The 15,386-nt window shown below is 40.7% G+C and overlaps 1 protein-coding gene across 3 annotated transcripts; it reads left to right on the top strand.

The window, feature by feature from the left end:
- The first annotated feature begins 1,041 nt into the window (after positions 1-1,041).
- Positions 1,042-14,712, top strand: LOC119314796. Of its 3 annotated transcripts, none has more exons than XM_037589474.1 (21): positions 1,042-2,540; positions 4,243-4,536; positions 4,638-4,880; positions 4,997-5,120; positions 5,214-5,353; positions 5,442-6,075; positions 6,596-6,660; positions 6,740-6,841; positions 7,009-7,151; positions 7,655-7,710; positions 8,072-8,718; positions 8,820-9,010; positions 9,128-9,419; positions 10,444-10,731; positions 10,820-10,929; positions 11,632-11,962; positions 12,507-12,911; positions 13,288-13,525; positions 13,630-13,670; positions 14,193-14,319; positions 14,403-14,712. In XM_037589474.1, the coding sequence occupies exons 1-19, from the start codon at positions 1,107-1,109 to the stop codon at positions 13,653-13,655; spliced, it is 5,763 nt and encodes a 1,920-aa protein (XP_037445371.1). In that variant the 5' UTR covers positions 1,042-1,106; the 3' UTR covers positions 13,656-13,670; positions 14,193-14,319; positions 14,403-14,712. The 3 variants fall into 3 exon arrangements, with proteins under 3 accessions (XP_037445371.1, XP_037445370.1, XP_037445372.1); XM_037589473.1 differs by having other exon boundaries at positions 14,190-14,319; XM_037589475.1 differs by lacking the exon at positions 12,507-12,911 and having other exon boundaries at positions 14,190-14,319.
- Positions 14,713-15,386: the final 674 nt, after the last annotated feature.

Genomic DNA, 15,386 nt, shown 5'->3' with positions numbered 1-15,386 from the left:
TAAGTCATTAGAGATCGGTACGCTGTTTTAACAGAGTAGACGCCTGACTTTTCTGCATTCCATGCCCATGAATCCAGTCCACCTCCAATCCTCAAGGGGATATTAAGAATGGCATCTGCTTCCGGAGCAATAAAGTGTTCTCTCACCATTTCAACATTCCACACGCCTCGGTCCACATCTAGAAGTTCAGAAACTGCATTGATATAAGTATTCCCTATGTGGACAATAGGCCTCAAAGAGATCAGCTCGGGAACCCAGCTGTCATTCCAAACAGATACTGAAGTGCCGTCTCCTATCCGTTTGATCAAACCTGTACGAAGAGCTTGCCGACCAGCAATGATCGCACGCCAGGTAGTCGAGGCACATTTAGGGATGGTAGCCTCCATGAACTCAATGTTTGGGAAATACTTCCCCTTCAGTACTCGAGCACAGAGAGAATCCGGGTTCGTAACCAAGTTCCAGCCATGTTTTCCAAGTAGAGCTATATTGAACACCTCTAAGTCACGAAACCCCATGCCTCCTGCAACTTTGGGTTTGGCTAGAGCGGGCCAATCAATCCAGTGTAAAGATTTGCGATCAATCGAGCTGCTCCACCAATACCTTACCATAGACGAAGATAGTCCTTTATAGACCTTCTTTGACAGCTTAAAACAACTCATGACATGAGTTGGAACTGCTTGGGCTACGGCCTTGAGCCGAACCTCTCTTTCAGCACAAGAGATCAGCCGTTCTGCTCCACCTTGAAGTTTACTTCTCAGCCTCTCTCCTAGATACTCAAATGTTCCACTAGTGATGCGACCACGGGCAGTTGGAAGACCCAGATAACGCTCGTTAAAAGCCTCAACTTGGATACTCAGAACTGCTTTCAGGTTTTGGCGAACCTGCTCTGGCGTGTTTGGACTGAAGAAAATCGAATTTGTGGATATGGTGATCTGGGCTTAGGACACGAGCCTTTCGAGCCCGCGCAATGCGTATGGTCTCGGCCCGTGTAGGCCTACTTGGCACCTGACGGACTGATACAACCGAAGCAACATCGGAACCGAAAGCATCCCCAACTCCCAAGCTCCGCACCACCGCACCTCGGCGAGACGGCGACCATCTCCCCCATGCCGTCGTCGTCGCCGGCGATGGCAACCCAGCCACCGCCGCGGACACCGGCTCAGGAGCTCGACCTCGACGCCTTCCTCCCGTCGTCTCCCGCCTCCTCCTCAACCTCCGACGCCGACGCCGATCACCGCCGCGCCGTCGACGACCTGCTCCTCCTCCTCTCCTCCTCCGACTCCGAAGGCGACGACGAGCCAACCCGTACGCCCGCCACCAACCTCAAACCCCTAACCCGTATCAAAGCCCCACCGCCGCCCCCTAAACCTTCTCCCCCATCTCCTCTGCCATCGCCTTCCGCTTCCCCCGGGAGATCCACATCCGCATCGCCGTCGGCGACGCTCTCCTCCCTCGTCTCGAGAACCTTTTCGAGCAACGCTGCTTCCTCATCCACCTCCTCGGCGAGGCCGCTCCCCTCGCTCTTCCGGGGTGTCCGCCCCAGCCCCAAGCCCGGCGCCGCCCTGGCCGCGGCGGCAGCCGCGTCCCGCGCCGTTCTCACCCCGCACGCCGCTGCAATTAAGTCGCGGCGCACCGCCTCCGCGCCCATCGAGAAGCTCCTTGACGAGGGCTCCGGCTCCGGCTCCGAAGCCTCGGAGGGGATCCTTTCCGCTGGAAATTTCGAAGCAGAGGAAGTAGCTGAGAAGGTCAGTGAGGAAGTGGTTGCTAGGGTGACCGAGGAAGCTGTCGGTGGGAGTGCGGGTGAAGAATTGGCAGAGGACAAGCATGGGGAAGTTGGGACTGAAGAGAATTTCGAGCCCTCCGAATTGCGAGACCTAGGCAATGTCGACTCTGTTGCTGTGGAGAATGCCAATGAGCAGGAGCAACTTGGGGGCGAGAATTTGGCAGAAACATATCAAGTTGGGAATCAAATTGGGCTTGTTGATGAAGAAAATAGTGATGAACAACTTAGTGATGGAAATTTAGCGGAATATGGTGAGATTGTGGATCAAGATGGGTCAGTTTCCGAGGAAAAGACTGATGATGGTCTGGAAGTTGAACGTTCTGACACTGATTTGGAAGAGCAACTGGAATCTGAGCGCATCATTGATAAGGTGATCGAAGAGAGGTTGGAGATCAGCAGGATGGCTGAAAAAAATGCGGAGAAAAGGCCGAAGTTACCGATGAAACCATTGGAGCGGGCTGAGGAGCTTGAGAAGAGACAGGCCTCATTTGGGCAGCACTGGGAGGAGGGAGCAGCAGCGCAACCCATGCACCTGGAGGGGATTGGGAAGGGGCAACCAGCTATTGGTTACATGCAGATTGAGGCGGACAACCCAATAACTCGTGCCATGGCATCTCCGTCTTTTAGACAGGACCATGGCTCTCCCCAGGTCTTAGCAGTACATAGGAGCTATATTGCCATGGGCATGTCCACTGGATCTGTTATCATCGTCCCAAGCAAATACTCCATCCATCAAGCTGATGATACAGATGCAAAGGTTAGTCATTGCCTCCTTGGTGCTGGTGTGCATATTGCTTGTTTTGGTCAATACACTATATGGTTCAGTGGTATGCTTCACATGTTGGACTTCAAGATGTTTCAGTATTATGTGGTTATGTGGTATAGACTTGAAGATGATTCATTAGATAACACTGAGTCATAGACACTACTTGGGGTCGCAATTTTGCAAGAGTTGTAGGCATCACTTGGTGTTACAGTTTGCCGGACTTCACACCTTCCTTGACTTGAAGAGAAATTTGAGAGGAAAAAAGATGTGGTCATACCAATTTTACTGGCATGACCATACATTGTATTTGTGCACCATTATTCTGAAATAAGTCTTGTGATCGGGGTTGCACTTACATCTTGTATAATTAAGTCAATCCAGATTCAGTGTGTTGCAAATAATGATATTGAACTTGATGTGCAAACATCTGGTGTTCCCATTACTGCCCTAGTATGCGAGACTTGAATACAAACATGGCATTTAGGTAGAATTTCAAAAGCATACAGAATCTTAGATTTGGAGCAGAAACAAGAGGTAGAATAAGGTCCCCACAAGGAATCTGCTCAAGTGGCTCATTTGTCATCTGAGCCCTATTAACATGACTGAAATTCCAGTTGCTGCTATGCTATGCATCAGTGACAGTAACACATTGGAATAAATCTACACACTGGAGCTTGTTATTTTCGGTAATCCATCTGGTTGTTTAATAGGGAATAAAGAAGAAAACACTACATGCAGCACATAATAATATATAAAAAATACTTATCTGTTGCTGTACATTGGTACTGTCAGCAGGACTTGTGCATCACCCTGTCAGATTTGCGTGCTTTATGGTGTTGCCAGAAGTTGACCATGTGGGGTTTATGTACACACTAAATTTTTTGTGTCGCCTATTCCCTGTTCTCACACTTATGTCCAAAGTTCACTAAGGCAAGGCTGTGGAAAATAGGCCAAACAGTACCACATCCTTCATAGTGGGGCCCACTTATAGTCTTTAGCAGTTGATGGCAACAAAAGAAGACAAGGGCTCCTTACTCAAATATTCATACATTTAAAGCAACTATTCCTTTGTGCCAGAATCTAATCATGCCAACTTTGATTGATTTGCCATAATTTCTATTTAAAAAGCTGATTGATTGTGTGACATTGATTGCCATGCCATACATAAATGGTAGAAATAGTTAGATGCATCCAGATGTTTCAGATGATTATGATACATCTCTATGTTCTTTTACAAACAAGGAACCAGAAGAAACTGTTTTTTTTAATGTTTTGCTCACCCAAATCATCAAGGCACTTTTAACTTCTTGTTCCACAGTTCACCAATTAATCTCTGAACAATTAACCCTTGTGTTCTCTTCTCTTGCTTGCTCGCTGAAAATTAATATTTTTCCAAGATAGTACATGAACTTGAAAAGTAATCTCCTGGATTGGGGTGTACTGCACATTTCAAATGTTTGCCAGTCATATAATAATTCAGTGGCTGCACATATAGCTACTAATCTTATAAGCCTGTAGCCATTTGCTATTCAAAAATCTTGTTGGATGAACTCAAATGTGGAACATAATAAAACCCTTATACTGGTTATGATTTGAAATGAGGACAGTTGTTGTAGATTAGTGGTTCTGATGTCCTGGGAATTGTATGTCACTTTGATTTTTCGGTCTGTAAAGATTGCTTTTATTATTTCAGATGCAGTTCTTTTGGAACCAAGGTGAGAAAACCCAATCACCAGTGACTGCCATGTGCTTTAACCCACAAGGGGATCTTCTGCTAGTAGGATATGGTGATGGTCATATGACAATTTGGGATGTACAGAAGGCTACTGCAGCAAAAGTTATATATGGTGAACATACAGGAGCTGTAGTGCATGTTTGTTTTATCCGCCAATCTAAAGCCATCACTGGTGATTCAAAAGGGCTTGTTCTTCTGCACACATTCTCTATTATCCCCGTCATTAATCGCTTGACTGTTAAGGGAACCCAGGTATGAAAAAACATCATTCCTTCCATTGTACACATATTAATCCACTTGATCCCCTTTTAAATATATTACTGCTCTGACAAAACATAGCTACACTTTGCCAGCGCCTTTTTGATGGAAACACTGGAATCGTGCTCTCAGCCTGTCCTCTTCTAGCGGATGAATCCTTTGGTTCTGGCAACTCATCTACGCAGGGCAACCTACCAACTTCCTCCAGTGGTGGTCTTGGGAGCATGATGGGAGGTGTAGTTGGAGTAGATTCTGGATGGAAGTTTTTCAATGAAGGTTCTTCTCCATTGGAGGATGGTGTTACAGTCATGTTCATTATGCATCAACACGCTCTTGTGGTACGGATGATATATTTAATAATGGAAACATTTTATAGTTTTTTCACTATCTGTTATCTCGTGAACTTACCGTGACTCTTGTACTGATTTATGTTGTTATGTCTTTCTCCTGTTAGGTTAGACTCCGTACCAACATTGACCATATTGAGAACTTTTCTAGACCAGAAGGAGCACGTGAAGGGTCAATTGCTTATGCTGCATGGAAATACACATCGCCCTCCACTGATTCATCGCTGATTGGTAAGATTAGACCTCCTTAGACATTGACAATGATTGGTGGTTCCTTATATTGGTAAATTTTAGTTTCTTGGGCTAAAAATGACAACACTATAGATGAAGAGCGGGTATCTTGGCTTGCGCTTGCATGGGACCGTCAAGTACAAGTTGCAAAATTTGTTAAATCGAAGATGATCAGACATAAGGACTGGAAGCTTGATAGTGCCGCTGTTGGCGTTGCCTGGTTAAATGATCAGGCATGCAAAAGTCTCCCCTTTTGGTTATTCATTTAGTCTGTGTCTTTTTCCCAGTTCTAAAATCAAATTACTTTTTTTTTCCATTCAGATGTTAGCTGTCCTTAACTTGAAAGGGCAGCTCTGTTTGTTCTCAAAAGATGGCAGTGAGCTTCGCAGGACTATCTTTATTCTTGATGGTTTTGTCTTCGATGACAGCATACTGTACCATACACATTTTTCTAACAGGTTTGGCAATCCTGAGAGGCATTTTAACAACTCAGTAGCAGTGAGAGGTGCTACAGTATATATTCTTGGCCCAAGCTTTCTTACAGTTTCGCGACTTCTTCCATGGAAAGAGCGGATTGAAGCACTAAAAATGGCTGGTGATTGGATGGGTGCACTGGACATGGCGATGAAGCTTTATGACGGTCACACACAGGGTGTTGTTGATCTTCCGAGAACAGTTGATTCTATAAGGGGAGCCATAATGCCGTATTTAGTAGAGTTGCTGCTGTCATATATAGGTTATGTCTTTGAATATATTTCAATTGCATTGTCAAATCATACTGGAAAGGGGGGAGCAGCAGATGGCCTGATAGACGCCGATAGATCCCTGCTGACACAGAGAGAAGAACAATATGCTCGTGTAGGAGGGGTTGCAGTTGAGTTTTGTGTTCACATTGGGCGGAATGACATCCTGTTTGATACAGTCTTCTCTAAGTTTGTTGCTGCCCAAAGTGGAGGTAGGCTTGTTCTAATTAACTCATAAGAACTAGCAACCTTCTTATTTTGCTTAACTCTGATGTTTATTCTGTTCATGCCTGAAGTTGATGCAAATTCTCCCTTCCGTGTTTAGTGCATCTTTCTTTAGATCATTCGTTGATACATCCTGTGGTCCTCCTAATTTTTCTCTACAAGAACGCAAAGGAAGATACTTTCCTGCTTCAGTTCTAAGTTGCAGGCATTCTGTAAATCTCTTTTGATGGATGCTTTAATGGGCTCTAGTTGCGTAGCCAGGCATTTTTTTCTTTCTTTTATTGCTCTGACTCCATTTAATTTGGAATAATTTTACTTGCACTTTTGAAGATTCCAGTCTTTAAAGGAATATTCTAGAGGATCTTATATTAATTTTCATGTGGTATAGTATAAGAAATGTTTTGCGTATGTCAATTGATCTGTTTGCTGATAAGATTGTGCACGCACATGTTTCTGTTATTAAATTACTGCTATAACTTGAAAAGGCTGACATGACATAAATAACAGGTATATTTCTGGAGGTACTAGAGCCATATATATTGAAAGATATGCTGGGTTCTTTACCCCCTGAGGTGAGTGCCACTGAGGATTTTCTAGTGTTAGCACATGAATTTGCAAATGATTATGCATTTATGCCAATTTGATTTGTAGATCATGCAAGCTCTAGTAGAGCATTATAGTGGCAAAGGATGGTTGCAGCGAGTCGAGCAATGCATTCTTCATATGGATATTTCATCACTGGATTTTAATCAGGTATGCATCAGTAGTGTAAGAGGCACATTTGTAGAGCTTTATCAGACATGTTTCATTGTCATTGTTTACATTCATTGACCAAGAAAAAACCCTTTTCAGTATCTTCTGGTACCGTTTTTGTAATTTGATGCATCCGCACGATATTGTTCTACTTGTTCTGTATGCAGGTAGTCAGACTGTGTCGTGAGCATGGGTTATATGGTGCTCTAATTTATTTATTTAACCAAGGGTTGAATGATTTCCGTACACCTCTGGAGGAACTTCTATCTGTCATCCAGAATGCTACTCGAAAAGATGCTACTTCTACTTGGTATGCCATACTCCTGCCAGTAAGAGTTGTATTAAACTCGCTTATAATCAATCATTTTGCTCGTATAGATGAGATAATAGTACACGTTATGTTCAAGTTATTGATATGTGATTTGAGCATACTTGTGTTATTCCGAAGTTCCTGATTGAATATCTGTTCTGGTAAATTGATTAATCAGAATTTGATAATTTTCTTAGCATTAGTTACCTGGTTATCATTGCAATTTACATGAATCTTTATCATTGCATTTTACATGAATCTTCATTTGAAATGCATCTTTATGTTTCACCTGAGATTTCTCTATGATATGCACGAGTGTGAATAAAAATGTTGATACTAAGCAAAAAAACATCCCATGCTTTCAAAGGGCTTGGTTAGACTTGCTTGATTCTGTTTGATACTTCTAGCGGCCTAGTTTTGTATATGCAATTGCTGTTTCTTTTAGAATATAATACTAGTGCTATGCGGAAGGCCAGTATCTTACCATATTTTCACTTTAACAGCTACAGAATGCTTGTTTATCTGAAGTATTGCTTCCAGGGCCTAGCATTTCCTCCAGGTTAGTAATGTAAGCCATTCACGGCATTTTTTTTTTTTACTATTTCATAAATTCTATGCTAGTTTAATGTTGACCTTAGACTGTTTTTCCTGTGCTGTTGGGCTTTTGGTGGGCCTTGAATCTGGTAGATTGTAAAGTGTGTTAGTAAAACTATGTGCTTCAATTGTGATTTTCTATAATTGGAAAGTTCAGATTTACTATAATGTGCTGGTGTTGTGTCTTCTTCACGGGAACATCTGCATACTTCCAACAGGATTATGTTCTGAACTAGGAATACATATGAACATGCTAATGCTATATAGGATCCTCTTATAAGACAATTCAACTCCATGATATGTTATCACATGATCTATTTTTGCAGGGCATGGAAGAATTCCCCGAGCCCAACTTCATGCGGTGAGAAAAGAACTTCTGAGATTCATGCTCGAGGACTCTAAAATGCTCACTTCTGAAGTATTTAAGGGTTTTAGTTCTTCTTCTGGAAAATGCCCAAACATATGCTATCTACTATGGATGGATACGGAAGCTACTTTGGAAGTTGTCAAGTGTGCTTTTGCACAAGAGAATTTTGAATCTACTTCTAGTACTCTTGATGCATCTGTATCTAAGGATGAAGAAGATACTGATATTCAAAGCCCAGATAGTCAAAATATTTTGTTACAAAGTGTAGTTGACACCATCATTCATATTGTTGGTTTAGAAAATGAGGCGATCCATTCCGTTGTTGTGGGTACTGCTGAGTCCGAAGAATCGGAACTTTGGCCTTCAGTGAATGACTTCGGTCATATAATTGAATTTGTGTCCTTTTTTGTTTCCCATAAAAGGGCAAATGCATCTCAAAGAGTTCTCAAGCACATTCTTAAATACCTCACGTCATCCACTACATCATATGATGATAAAAAAATGCCACCTCAGAAAGAAGTTCTTCAGCTCTTCAACGTGGTTCCTCAAACTGACTGGAATTCTGATTATGTGTTGAATCTTTGTTTAGATGCCCATTTTCATCAGGTTTGTCACTACTACCTTTGGAAAGTTCACCTGTATAATATAGCTCTGCTGCTCAAAAATATCTTTCAGCTTATGACTGTAAATGTATTGTTACTATACAGGCCTGTGGCATGATATATACAGCCAGAAATCAAAATTTGGCTGCTTTAGATAGTTACATGAAGGATACAATGGAACCATACCATGCATTTATCTTCATCAACAAAAAGTTACTTCAATTGGCAAGTGATGAAGCTTTGTCGTTTCGTTCCACAGTAATATCTCGTTTTGCTGAGCTAGTCAATCTAAGCAGGTGAGCTTGTTAATCAATGTTTTAACTAGTAATATTCTTCCCCTTTAAATTTTCACTTGCTGGCTTGTCTTTCTACCGAATGTGCTCAATTTCTCTCCTATCCTTCCATTTTCTTAGGGAGTGTGCATTTGTCTTGGTCATTGATCATTTTCATGATGAGATCCAGCAAATATTGGCAGAGCTTCATTCTGATCACCGCAGCCTCTTTCTTTTCTTGAAAACTGCAATCGAAGTACACTTGTCAGGAAAACTTGACTTCAGTGAACTTACTGCCAGAAACTATGAAATTGTTGAAAGTCTGTACTCTGGAGAACTCGAAGATTATCTTCAGAGATTATCAAATCTCCCAAAGTTGTTTGACCGCAATCCTATTTCTATGACTGATAAGTTAGTTGAACTCTATCTGGAGGTACGTTTTTTGACAGATTTTTAACATCAGTATTTTTGAAATAGAGCTTTTTAACCATAATGAAATACCTTCGGTTGGAGCCTTAAGCCATCAGTGTAGACTTTAGTAGAGCCTTTCACCACTATATTGTCACAAAAGTTGTACTGGGAGAACAATCTATCGGCAACTGGTAGTGCAGTGATTTGCCATAACCGTTATATTGAATCATTGAGCAGTATCTGCTTTGCAAATACAACACAGACATAGCTGCTTTTTACAGGCTTTGGTGTTAGTAGCACTCCCTTGTTAGACATATCAAGCAATATTCCAAAGTTGCTTAATGTTAACCATTATAAATGTCCCAAAAGGCGATGTTAAACATTGCCTACTCACTAGCCGGAGCCTGGTTATGGTTCACCTCTAGGCAGTGGTCTTAGGCGACCTTCGAGGGGCACCACTGTAGAATCAGCACTATTTTGAACCTTGACCATTATACTGCACAAAATGTTCTCATCTGAACAAACTATCAGCAGTTGGTTGAACACTAAGTCAATATCATGACATGAAACCAAGAAGCAAAAATTTCCTTGCAACTAAGGTATGGTCATCAGGTACTTCACATGGACTTCGAAGTCTGATGGTATCATTGTATCCTTGTAGTTGTATTTGGCTGACCTTGGGCGCAGTTTTGTACTTCAGATCTAGAGTTGATTGTTTGGTTACGATGATTGAGTCCTGGTGAGATATCATGGTTGGAAAAACCAGAGGATTCCTTGAGAACATATTTGTGGGCAGTATTGCACTCTAGTTTTTTGGAGCTTTAGACTCCGATATTATATTTGAAACTGTTGTTGTCAAACCAATATGTCAATTGCTGTTTCTTCATTTTGTCACGGTGAATGGTACAAAATTTGCCACTTTTCTGAAGAGGTGCAAAGTTGACCTTTATGATGCAATTTGTTAGGTTGAAGTTTTTTTAGTGGCAGCACATGCTTTGCGAGATCATCATCCTTTTTTTGTTAATCAAATATGCCTTCTTGCACAGCTTCTGTGTCAGTATGAACCAAGGTCAGTTCTGAAGTTTCTGGAGACTTTCGATAGCTACAGATTGGAGAGGTGTTTGCTCCTTTGTCTAGATTATGGAGTTACAGATGCTGCTGCATTTCTGCAAGAGAGAGTTGGTGATGTTGCGAGCGCGTTGGAACTTGTTCTAGCTGGACTAGATGAGAAAGTTAACCAGTTTATCGCTTCGGTGGAAAATGCGTTCTCTCGGACATCGTCAAAGAGTATCTCTGAAATTGAGCAACCAGACATTGTTCTAAACATGAGCGAGGTTCTTTTTCTTGTGCCCCATTGAAATACTAACCTATATTTGTATCCTCTGTTGTACAGTTGATAACATATTTGATATTCTCATTCAGGCTCGTCCTGTGCTTGATGTGTTACGTTCCTCCATTGGATTGTGCCAAAGGAATTCACAGCGTTTAGATCCAGAGGAGTCTCAGTTACATTGGTTTCAACTGGTTGACTCGTAAGTTGTGCCAATATATAGTTATATACATAAATACTTTCTTTCAAAATCATTTCTCACTGCAATGTATTGGCATTTTGTCCTATTATTTGGATGTATAACTAGAAATTTGATAGTCGTTGCTGGTTTTTGTTAGTAGTGATATGTTATTTGGCAGATGTGAATCATTTGATATGGTTCTCTTTTCACTAGTAATTTAGCATGTGCACTGTCCAAATATCCACCTTAAGGCATCATCTCTATTGGTCATTGGCCTGGGCACTGCCACAGGAGCTGCGCATGGACAAGTGAGAGTATAACAATAGGATCAATTAAATCTCACTTAAGTGATGATTAACTTTCCACTCTCTTGTAACTGATGCAATTCTGAGGTAATTTGCAGGGGTGGAATTTAATTTGTGAGTCTGATCTCACGGATGCTTAAAAACATTTGGATCACACCCTACTTGTACCTTGTATAGTTGTGCAGATTGCTAGGAATATGATCCTAAAATGTACTGACTGCTGATCTTATGCCATTCTCGAAGCTAATACTGTTCAATTATCTCAAGCAAGGCTTATTATTAAATACTGATAGATATCTGTCAAGCAGTGTAAAGTATTGTTGCACTTTTACTTTGTTGAGGGGCCATCATATCAGAATGTCCCTCTATCGTGCTGGTAGATACAATTTCTGCTAATGCCATTATGTTGTTGGTGCAGTTTCTCAGATCCACTGAAAAAGTTGTATGGAAGCAAGGTTGTAAATGGAAAAGGTTGTTGGTCCGTGGGTGGTGAAACAACAAATGGACATCCAACAGGCAAAGGATTCTCACAAAAAATGGTGAATTCAGCTTATCAAAGGTGTTTGAATACTCTGCGGAGAGTTTTCTCACAATTTGTTGGAGAGATAATTGAGGCAATGTCTGGGTATATACCCCTGCCAGCAATTATGGCAAAGCTATTATCTGACAATGGAAGTCAAGAGTTTGGTGATTTTAAACTTGTCATACATAGAATGCTGTCTATGTATCTCTATGAAAAAAGAATACTGGTACACACATACTGATTTTCCTTCCTTTGCTGTTTACTTAGTAAGTATAACATGCATGGCGTTTGATGCTTTGCAAAACACCAATCACTGGGCAATAGGCCATTATCTTTGACATAACAAATTACATATTCCATTGCAATAGAGCAGAGTTGTTACATTATGTCAGGTTGATTTGTATCCCTTGTCCTGAAGCTTCAGTGCTTAAAGTGATTGAAAATAACCAAAGGCTTTTAATATTACATTTTTTAGCTAAATTCATGAACCAAGTGCCGTAAAGCGCTTATACACTTTATGGATCAATTGACATATTCCTACTGATCTAACTAGTGTCGAGACAATGATATCTTGAACTAATTTCTTAATTTGTTCAATTAAATGTTGTTTCTTCAGTATTTTCTTGCAATATTTCCTGTTCTATATGGAAGACCAGTTAAGTTAACTATGGTGAAACGAGTTCATCACCTTCTTTGGTTATTTTCTTCTGTATTTTATCCAGTAGTGTAAAAATTATAGTGCCTCTGATACCTTGCGCACCTGCTTGCAGGAAACAGCTAAGTCAGTTATCGAGGATGATTCGTTCTATACCTTGAGCTTATTAAAGAGAGGGGTTTGTCATGGATTTGCTCCACAGACTTTTGTCTGTTGTGTATGCAACTGCTCACTTTCTAAAGAAGGTGCTATTTCAGCAGTTCGAGTATTCAGTTGTGGACATGCAACACATCTTCACTGTGAGTCTGAACAAAGCAAATCATCCAATAAGGATTTTAAAGATGGATGTCCGGTTTGTCTCTCAATGAGTGACACACAAGCCCGGAACAAATCACCTATAATAGCTGAGAATGGGCTACCCAACTATCCCGTGGTTGAACATGAAGTACCATATGGCGTCCATCATAATCACGAGACAGATCATGTTGAGAGATCTCGTGGGCTTCACCAGATGTCACGGGTAGGAATATCTTGAGATATTTCTTTTCTGCTAGTATAATAAATTTCTCTATTATTACCAGGCGCTTTCCAAAAACTTGACTTGTGATATTTGGAAGCCCTGGTCCAGTTATAACTTGTGATATCTCTCTTGTAATGAATATAATATTACATCCTGTTTTAGTTATCTGTGTTAGATATTATATCAGCTGTGTACTTGGTTATGCTTCGGTCAGTGATATAGAATTTAGTGTCCACTCTAATACTTTAAATTTAGTTAATAAAAAATCTAAGTTAATTTCTAGTTTTGCAATGGTGATAAAATGGATCTGGCCCTATACTCTGTACTTCTATAGTAGTACTAGCTAAAGTTTTTGCCATGATATTTCCTTTTGCAGTTTGAAATACTGAACAATCTCCAGAAAGGTCAGAAGTCTTTTCATATTGAGACTGTACCCCCGTTGAAACTTTCTCCGCCAGCCATATATCATGAAAAGATACAAAAGAGAGTAAGTTTGGTGGGAGAATCCAGCAGACATTCAGTTAGAAGTGAAAAAACACAGAAAATATGGCACATGAAGGAGCCAAAATCAAAGAAATCAGGGAATTGGCTTCCACCAAAGTCAAGCATATTCAGTAAGTCTCTGATTCTCTTGGTTGACTGAACAAACATGATCATCACAGTATTGATCTTATCTTGGATTCTTATTTGTCTATTTACCTTTTAAAATCTTCTGCAGGTTCTGACAAGAATCAAGTGCGGTAGACTAGTGATTGTATGGTATGTAGCTCAGTGATATTTATGTGCTGGTAATTTTGTTGAGAGTGTTTGTATGCTTCTGTCATCTGTGAGATCATCATTGATATTTTTTCTAAATGTCGAGACTTAATAAGATCCCCTCACTAAGCAGATTCAGGCTTAATCTTTTTTTTTTTGAGAAAATGATTTAGACTCAATTGACACTGGTGCCTTTTGAGGCACTATATCAATCATCTGCTCAACAAAAAAAAACCCTGGTCCCACAAGCACATCACAATGATGCCAAGTTGTGCCTTTGCATTATACAGTAAGATTTCGTTTGTTTTAAACTTGTGCAATAAATAGAAGTAGCTGACATGACACTTCAAAACTAACGGAGGATGTAAAAGAAAGCATTTGTTTTAAAGCTTAAATCTGTTACCAAACATATAGATGTGTTTACCTTTATTTACATTCAATTTCTGTAAATCACAAGTGGATACTGGGGTTCTTGTCGTACTGCCCAATAGTGAAGCATTGGACCTTTCTTGTTCTGTGCAGCAGCCATACTATTTGCCACTACGGCTGTCGAAGCTTCAACCAATGTGATGTGCTCGAGCTGCATAGGATTCTCCTGAGTGATGTGTCCTTGGACTAGCATGGTTCTTCTCTCCTGAGACAATATTCGAAGGTAGAGGGTACTTCTTTTTTCATCTTATAATGATTCGTCCAGGTTCGGTCATCTTGCAATTTATTGCCATCCATCTGTTTCAGATTATTTCTCAGTTAGAAGAAGAATCATATAGGAAGGTGAGATGATAGATGCGAGCGAACCCATGACCATGAGTCTGTAAATTAGAAGACTAACTGAAAAGGAAACTAATTTTGAGGCAGGACAGGGCCCACATTTGTTGAACATGACCCACACACCATTTCACTGTAAATGACTTGTTCATTCATTGTAAAAACCATGAAGGCGCTGAGATGTATAGCTGCAGGAGACACGACAACCAACGTTAGATAAACATAAACAAATACAGTATATATTTGATCCAAATGTTGCACAGAGTGACTTGTTCCTTCCTTTTTTCCCTATGCTTCCTAAAAGCATATATGGCTGCCTTCCTGGTTGAAAAGGCTGTTGTAAACTATTCAGATATTCTTTTTTTTGCTGGTGAATATTCAGTGGGTACCAAAGTTCTTGCCTTGGCAGAGGAGCATTTTCAGTAGGGATGTAAACTGGGTCCTGTTTAAACCCACTAATAATGATCTAAAAGTTCAATAATTTTTTTTGTTGGGAAAATAAACTATGGAGCTAGCTAAAAGCTAACTAGACGGGACTTGTGGACGCTGCTTATTTGCCATTTACATGCCTAATTTTCACCTCTACAAGATTATTCTAGGCTGGCCAAAATCTCGATCGGTCAACTTTTTTTTTGAAGGAAAGGCCATCATGGCTAGCTTTATTAACTTAGTTATTATAAATTACATCGTTCACAAGGCTATTAACGACACATGCAGGCGGTTCATCTGTCCAACTATTGTCCAACTATCTGACACCTATTATAGAAACTAAACTTAGCTAGCTCATGAGGTGCGGTATTCACTGCACGAAAACAGTATTTGCAGAGTGTCTGGATATTGTTACGTCAATCGATCGGCCAACTTCACTCTAGTTTGATTCTGAACGACCTTAGATTATATGGGAATCTTGGCCGACTGATCTCATGCTTCGCCGAACGCTCCCATGTATGCCAT

This window comes from Triticum dicoccoides, chromosome 6A, assembly GCF_002162155.2.
Source record: "Triticum dicoccoides isolate Atlit2015 ecotype Zavitan chromosome 6A, WEW_v2.0, whole genome shotgun sequence".
Taxonomy (NCBI): Eukaryota; Viridiplantae; Streptophyta; class Magnoliopsida; order Poales; family Poaceae; genus Triticum; species Triticum dicoccoides.
This window is presented reverse-complemented; position numbering and strand designations above follow the sequence as displayed.

Excerpts from the sequence above, each read along its gene's own strand:
- LOC119314796 (XM_037589474.1), top strand. The coding sequence starts at position 1,107 with ATGCCGTCGTCGTCGCCGGCGATGGCAACCCAGCCACCGCCGCGGACA. Across the intron at positions 6,076-6,595 it reads TGTTGCTGCCCAAAGTGGAG|GTATATTTCTGGAGGTACTA; the intron begins GTAGGCTTGTTC and ends CATAAATAACAG. Across the intron at positions 6,842-7,008 it reads CATCACTGGATTTTAATCAG|GTAGTCAGACTGTGTCGTGA; the intron begins GTATGCATCAGT and ends TTCTGTATGCAG.